This window comes from Cyprinodon tularosa, unplaced genomic scaffold (assembly GCF_016077235.1).
Source record: "Cyprinodon tularosa strain WSP-4 unplaced genomic scaffold, ASM1607723v1 ctg10, whole genome shotgun sequence".
Classification (NCBI taxonomy): Eukaryota; Metazoa; Chordata; class Actinopteri; order Cyprinodontiformes; family Cyprinodontidae; genus Cyprinodon; species Cyprinodon tularosa.
In genome coordinates this window covers 472,441-480,000 of record NW_024037782.1, presented here as the reverse complement: position 1 = coordinate 480,000, position 7,560 = coordinate 472,441, and the positions used below count along the sequence as shown (strand labels likewise).

General features: G+C 34.5%; 2 protein-coding genes across 2 annotated transcripts in view; both read right to left on the bottom strand.

The window, feature by feature from the left end:
* The window catches only part of LOC119787460, a 3,940-nt gene extending 1,289 nt beyond the window's left edge, over positions 1-2,651 (bottom strand). Inside the window, exons 1-3 of the mRNA XM_038291374.1 lie at positions 2,609-2,651; positions 2,126-2,520; positions 1-472 (exon numbers count right to left, since the gene is read on the bottom strand). The exon at positions 1-472 is cut by the window's left edge and continues 779 nt beyond it. Coding sequence (XP_038147302.1) covers positions 1-209 — 209 coding nt within the window. The 5' untranslated portion in view covers positions 210-472; positions 2,126-2,520; positions 2,609-2,651. The remainder of the gene's footprint in view (positions 473-2,125; positions 2,521-2,608) is intronic.
* Positions 2,652-4,815: 2,164 nt separating this feature from the next.
* Positions 4,816-6,039, bottom strand: pacrg (PARK2 co-regulated). Its single transcript, XM_038291500.1, has 2 exons — positions 5,964-6,039; positions 4,816-5,878 (listed from the first exon to the last, which is right to left on the bottom strand). The coding sequence occupies exon 2, from the start codon at positions 5,864-5,866 to the stop codon at positions 5,231-5,233; it is 636 nt and encodes a 211-aa protein (XP_038147428.1). The 5' UTR covers positions 5,867-5,878; positions 5,964-6,039; the 3' UTR covers positions 4,816-5,230.
* Positions 6,040-7,560: the final 1,521 nt, after the last annotated feature.

Genomic DNA, 7,560 nt, shown 5'->3' with positions numbered 1-7,560 from the left:
GACCAGGTGTTTTTTATTACATGTATAGGTCTTGATGGACCATAAAAGGATTTCTCTACAGCAAAAATACCTTTTTTTGCATCCACACACTGACTCCTTAAATGATGATTTTGTGAAATCAGCTCCACATTTTCCTGGTGTTTTCTTTTCAAATGGATACGAAGATTCTTTTTTCTCAGGCGCAGGTTGCACATTTCACATGTAACCATGTTTTCTGAGCAGACAGGTGCCTGTGTTGCATGGATGTTGGTAGCTGCTGGTTGGACAGGCGCCTGTGTTGCCTGGATGTTGGTAGCTACTGGTTGGATAGGCACCTGGGCTGATGCACAGTCGGACACCTTATGGGAAGTTATTGTGTGGTTAACCAAATGATTAACAAACCTGTCCCTTCTGTCAATAGTTGTAAAACAGTACGGGCAATGAAAGTGAGATGTGTCACTACAGGGTAGGCCACATCTGAAGATATGGAATTCTGCAGTAAGAAAAAGAAATGAACAAAATTAAAAATCAACATCTACATACATTGCAGATATGTTTAAACCAGACGTGGTTCATTCCCACTTAAAGTATAGCAAGGACACAACGTAAAAGCTACAAACATTAAAGAAAAAAATTTATTACACATCAGGGAATATACAAATGATTGGTAGAAAAAAGGCATGTTTGAATTAATCACTGTAGATGCTTTCACATTATTATTACTATTTTGTAGTATTTAACAATTAATTTCAGAAGTCACAATGGCTTCCAAAGATACAAAATATATATTATGCAAAAGATTTATTGAAATTGTAAAAGTGATATTGCTCAAACAGTCAAGGGCAGGTATTAACTAGATTTACTCAATTACTCTAGAACTTTTGACTAAATAATAATAATTAAAAAAATTAAAATTAGGGCTATTTTTTAATATGTTATACTCTTAAGTAAATTTTGTTGATATGTTACCTAATACAAGTAACTAACTGAATGAAAACACATTTTAATCCATAAATAAATAATACACGACAAACAGAAAATGTTGTTTATGTTTGTTTTTTCTAACCTTAATTTGTTGTCTTGTATTAATATTTTTCATTTTTGGTTTTAAAATACCTAACAGTGCACATAACTTTTATGTTCACCGTTTTATTCATGTCTGCTGAAATAAATGGGTAATATTACATTGCACATTATGATCAGCAAAACAGTTCTTAATAAAAGCCATTTCACCAAATACTTTGTTTCTCTTACTTGTGTATTTTATTGCACAGTTACTTACTAAAAATATATTGCTCAAAAAAATAAAGGGAACACTTAAACAATACAATATAACTTTAAGTAAATCAAACTTCTGTGAAATCAAACTGTCCACTTAGGAAGCAACACTGATTGACAATCAATTTCACCTGCTGCTCAGCACATTCCACTTTGTACAGAACAAAGTATATAATGAGAATATTTCATTCATTTAAGATCTAGGATATGTTATTTGAGTGTTCCCTTTATTTTTTTGAGCAGTGTATATTTAAAGTAGTGCTACTCATCATTAGAGTATCACATCTGGGTCCTACACCCACCTATAATGGCAGCTGTTAGTTTATAAAAAATATTAGACTTTCCAGAAATTTGACATTGGTGTACAAAACATATTTAAAAAAAAGATTAACCTTTAAAAATGAAAGAAAAACATTAGAAAACTGGCAAGTATGTAAAAAAAATATTTTATATTTTTCAAGTGTAGTTTTACATATAGTTATGTTGAACCATAGCTGTTTTTTTCAATATAGTTCTGAACCTTGTACAACTCGTTAGTACTGTACGAGCAAAGGGGACAGCGATATTTATTATTTATGCAATTGGGGAGAATCTTCTCTCCATTCCGAACATTGCAAACGGACAGGTGGATCTGTATAATGAAAATAAAAAACGTTTGAGCATAAAAAACATTTCTCAATTAAACATGTCATCTTCTTTTTTATCTAATAGTGCGGGGAAATAATTAGCTATGCTACATGCTAACATTAGCCTTCCCCTGTATGAATTACAAATTTCACTAGTTTACAGCTGTTAATTATATTATCAAACTAACGTAGGAAAGCGTATCGATTTACTATGTAAACATTTTTTAATAAAGTAAAAATACCTTTTGTTTACTCTGTGAGTTTTGCATTGTTGGTTTTGTGCCGAACAACAACCTTCTTGCAACAACCTCTCAAAGTTATTTCTGTCTTATTCTTTTCCTCTTAAACCCGCGTCTTTAAGGTATTTATATTAGTGATTATAAAAATAGCGCCCCCTTTATTTCCGGGATGCAATAGTTCCATTTCCATATAAGGTATGAGACAGACGGAAAGGTCAGTCCCGCCCCATTCTGCAGGCTGCAGCGAGGTCCCTCTCGAAGGTGGTGGGTTTGATCGGCCGTTGTTGAAACAGCCCTGCGGTTGGAGGGCCTTCACCCACGGAGTTCTTGTTGAGGGCTTTAACGGTGAAACCCTCAAGTTTTTCTTCATCTTTAGTTCTTGGCATTTCCTTTAACAGCTGAGATGAAAAACAGGAAAAAAAAGCATAAAGAAATGAGGTGGCTCCAAATTGGCATCTAATGTGCACAAATTTCACAGCAGTTTACCTGTCAGTGGTTGCTATGGTGCTTTGGACGCTTTACTTTGAAAGGGAACGGCATCTGGTTACCATAGCAATACTAGCGCACGTATTGTGGAAAAGCGTAGTCGAACCTCTCGCTTACGTGAATATAACTCCGCTTGATAAAAACGTAGTTCCCATTATTAAATATCTTACCAGCAAAAGAGGATTAATCAGCTTTATTTCCAGAACAATGTTCATCCTCTTCATAACATGAGGACCCAAATTTGGGTCCCTAGTAACAGGCAAGATGGTTTTTAGACCTGTAACATATTTTCTGGGGTCTTGCCTTTATTTTGATACCAAAACAATTAAAATAAACTCTGTAGTTCTTGAGATATATTCAATTCATTTTGGGCATGTTATTTTCAAGCATATTTCTCGAAAACAGGCCTAGTGTCCAAGAGGTTAATAGAGTGAAACTAAACAATTTAGGCTTCATGAATGATAAATAAAGGGAAAAACAGTACAGAAATCCATAAGGCACAATTAAAATAAACTGCAAAAATTGTAGTACAGATTAATCAAAACAATTTTACAACTGTTGGCATAAAATATAAAACATTTTGTCTCTAACAGATAAATCATAAAACCAAGCTCAAGAACAACATAAGCCTTATAAACATTTTATTTAAGAGTAAAATACTGAATTTCCTTTCAGGGATTAATAAAGTATAATGGAATTGAATTGGAAATAACATATTTCAAATAATTAGAATTGTATCAATCAGTTATGATTTTTATCATCATCAATTTCAAAAGTTATCACAGCTTAATCAAGCAATTATAATTATTATGATTTTATGACTTATGCGTGTATTTAAGCCTACTGCATTGGAGATATGATTATTATGAAATAAAAACATCCTGAAAGAATCTGGTCCTAGGTCCTATCAACAGTTTAGGGATGAGTGTGTGTGTGTGTGTGTGTGTGTGTGTGTGGGGGGGGGGGGGGGGGGGGGGGGGGGGGGGGGTTGCTGTAGAGAGACCTGGTTATCAAACCAAACAGCCCTGTATGTTCAACCCATTCCATCAGACTCAGCAGTTAATTAACAGGTGATACAAAATAGCACAAAATATCCTAATTTATATGCATAATTTCTCAGATTTCGTCAAGCTTTACATGGATTCATTTCAGATTAGATAATACATTTTAGATAAAGCAAAACTAGCAGTCACAAATCCATTTTTATAATTCTAAGTAAAGTAGAGAGGTTAGTAAGTAAGAATCATTAAAGGAATAGTACACCCAAAACATGATTAGCCTTCATTTTCTACTCACCCCCATGCTGAACAACACCCTGGAGTACTTTTTTGATATCTCAAATGCATCTGGAGATCTGGGAGGCTTCTTGCTGTCTGCTGACATTCAAATAATGGAGGTCTATGGCGCCCGAGGCAGAAAGGTCCATAAAAGTCCACAAAAAACGTGTCAATATTCCTCCATACTGCTCGTCCAATGTATTCCAAGTGTCCTGAGTGGGTAGCGTCCATAATTTACTCGAAACAAAGTCATTTAGAATGTTTTTAGAGCATAAACAGTTAATTAACAGGTGACACAAAATAGCACAAAATATCCTAATCTATATGCATAATTTCTCAGATTTCGTCAAGCTTTACATGGATTCATTTCAGATTAGATAATACATTTTAGATAAAGCAAAACTAGCAGAATTCTCAGAATTCTGACTTTTTTCTCAGAATTCTGACTTTGATCTCAGAATTCTGACTTTGATCTCAGAATTCTGACTTTTTTTCTCAGAATTCTGACTTTTTTTATTGTCAGAATTCAGTCAGAATTCTGACTTTGATCTCAGAATTCTGACTTTAATCTCAGAATTCTGACTTTTTTTCTCAGAATTCTGACTTTTTTTATTGTCAGAATTCAGTCAGAATTCTGAGATTTAAGTCAGAATTCTGAGAAAAAAGTCAGAATTCTGACTTTAATCTCAGAATTCTGACTTTTTTTTCTCAGAATTCTGACTTTTTTTATTGTCAGAATTCAGTCAGAATTCTGAGATTTAAGTCAGAATTCTGAGAAAAAAAGTCAGAATTCTGAGATTAAAGTCAGAATTCTGAGAAAAAAGTCAGAATTCTGACTTTTTTCCCATGTTAAACTGAAATAAAATTTAAAAATCAGTTTACTTTTTTTTTTCTGTGGCCCTAATCCTCTTCCGTAGCAATTTGTATGGCTTTTTTTTTTTTTTTTTTATCTGGATAGGTTTTACTGATTTCTTCACAATAAAGGTACATTTAGAACAATTAAACTAAATTTTCAAAGCAGAATTTTAGAAATAAGATAATATGAGAATTAAAATATGTTTGTATGTTTATTTGATGGCTGTAATATCTGGAAATCCTATAATGGCAAATAAAAAAAATCTCTTTTTGAGTTGATAGTGCAGCAATAAGTGCTCAGATCTGCCTGAATCAAGCCCTGGATAGGACAGGAATGACATATTAAATGAAATATAACCTTAAAGGGTTAGAATAGTGTATGCAACGAATTTTCACTCCACACAACAAGGTATGTAGCTTACAGCTTGAAATAAATCACAAGAAAATTATGTAAATAAATCAATACAACACTGATATTCTTTTTGATTTGTCAATATACAGTGCTGTAGGTGGGGACCATGAGTTTAATTTGTTTGTAGGCCTCCGGGCCACCGTAGTATTCCAGTTTCCGCAGAGTCTCCTCGATCAGGTTTCCCACGCTCTTCTTGTACTTGAAGAGGTTAAAAGCGGGCAGGATGTACTTTAAGTGAGGCACCAAAGCCAACCCCATGCCGTCAACCGACTCCACCATATGCTGCAGGACTTTCAGGGTGGTGGACGTCACTGTCTGGTTCTTGGTGTTCATTGCGTTCCTGATGGGCATGATGAGCATAGGCACGACGGGGAGGATCTTGTCCCCCCCGCGGTTCAGCATGTCAAAAATCCCCTGCTCTGCGAGGACATTGTAAGGATGTTCTGTCTCACGGAGGCCATCAAAGAATAGAGGCAGGTGCTGCTGGCAGTCCAGTTTATCCATGTCCACCGTCCACTTTATTTTGTGTCCTTTTCTGTTGTAGTCCAAAGCGATAGGGATCCGCCTGCTGTCATAATACTCCCGGAAGGTGGTGGGTTTGATCGGCCGTTGTTGAAACAGCCCTGCGGTTGGAGGGCCTTCACCCACGGAGTTCTTGTTGAGGGCTTTAACGGTGAAACCCTCAAGTTTTTCTTCATCTTTAGTTCTTGGCATTTCCTTTAACAGCTGAGATGAAAAACAGAAAAAAACATAAAGAAACGAGGTGGCTCCAAATTGGCATCTATCGCGCACAAACTTCACAGCAGCTTACCTGTCAGTGGTTGCTATGGTGCTTTGGACGCTTTACTTTGAAAGGGAAAGGCATCTGGTTACCATAGCAATAGTAGCGCACGTATACTGAAAAAGCGTAGCCGAACCTCTCGCTTACGTGAATATAACTCCGCTTGATACAAAATATAGTTCCTATTATTAAATATCTTGGCAGCATCAGATGATTAATCAGCTTTATTTCCAGACCAATGTTCATTTAATAGAGTGAAACCAAACAATTTAGGCTTCATGAGTGATAAATAAAGGGAAAAACAGTACAGAAATCTATAAGGTACAATTAAAATAAACTGTGAAAATTGTAGGACAGATGAATCAAAACAGTTGTACAACTGTTGGCATAAAATATAAAACATTTTGTCTCTAACTGATTAATCATAAAACCAAGCTCAAGAACAACATAAGCCTTATAAACATTTTATTTAAGAGTAAAATACTGAATTTCCCTTCAGGGATTAATAAAGTATAATGGAATTGAATTGAAAATAACATATTTCAAATAATTAGAATTGTATCAATCAGTTATGATTTTTATCATCATCAATTTCAAAAGTTATCACAGCTTAATCATGCAATTATAATTATTATGATTTTACGACTTATGCGTGTATTAAAGCCTACTGCATTGGAGACATGATTATTATGAAATAAAAACATCCTGAAAGAATCTGGTCCTAGGTCCTATTACCAACAGTTTAGGGATGAGTGGGGGGGGGGTTGCTGTAGAGAGACCTGGTTATCAAGCCAAACAGCCCTGTATGTTCAACCCATTCCATCAGACTCAGCAGTTCCACATTAACAGTTAATTAACAGGTGACACAAAATAGCACAAAATATCCTAATTTATATGCATAATTTCTCAGATTTCGTCAAGCTTTACATGCATTCATTTTAGATTAGAAAATACATTTTAGATAAAGCAAAACTAGCAGTCACAAATCCATTTTTATAATTCTAAGTAAAGTAGAGAGGTTAGTAAGTAAGAATCATTAATAGTTCACATCTAACACTGAAACAGGCTATAGTTAAGTCCCCTTAAATCACTTACTTTGTTTTTTAACCAAAGACATTGCCTTTTATTCTTTGGATTTCTCATCCTAAATAAAATATTGATTTCAAACTCGAAATCTCACCTTAAAAAGTGGAAAATTTTAAAAAATGAACACGATAGAATAGACTTAGTCTATTCTAGACAGTGTAATGGCAATAACTTTATTGTCATTACACTGTCACTTGTATGAAGCAATGTAATGTGGTTTGCATCTATCCAGAAGTGCTATACAGAATATAAATATTTATTTACATATGTACAGAGACTACGTATGCATGGACTATAAAAGGCTTAAGTAAACAGAGAGTAATTGTAATAGGTTATAAAATGAATAAATATGCAAACTAAATACAGATTATACAAATAAATCATGTATCCCTTATACCATGTGTGTAACTGTACTACGAGAATACTTCTCTACCATCAAAAATAATATCTGGGGCCTGCTAATAACCTTCAGTGTTCTTTTATAGTGTAGTAAGTTATTTATAAACTTTAGCATATTCAATGGGAACCTGTTGTTGGCTTC

Bases quoted from the DNA above. Each gene is read 5' to 3' on its own strand.
- pacrg (XM_038291500.1), bottom strand. From the start codon at position 5,866: ATGCCAAGAACTAAAGATGAAGAAAAACTTGAGGGTTTCACCGTTAAA.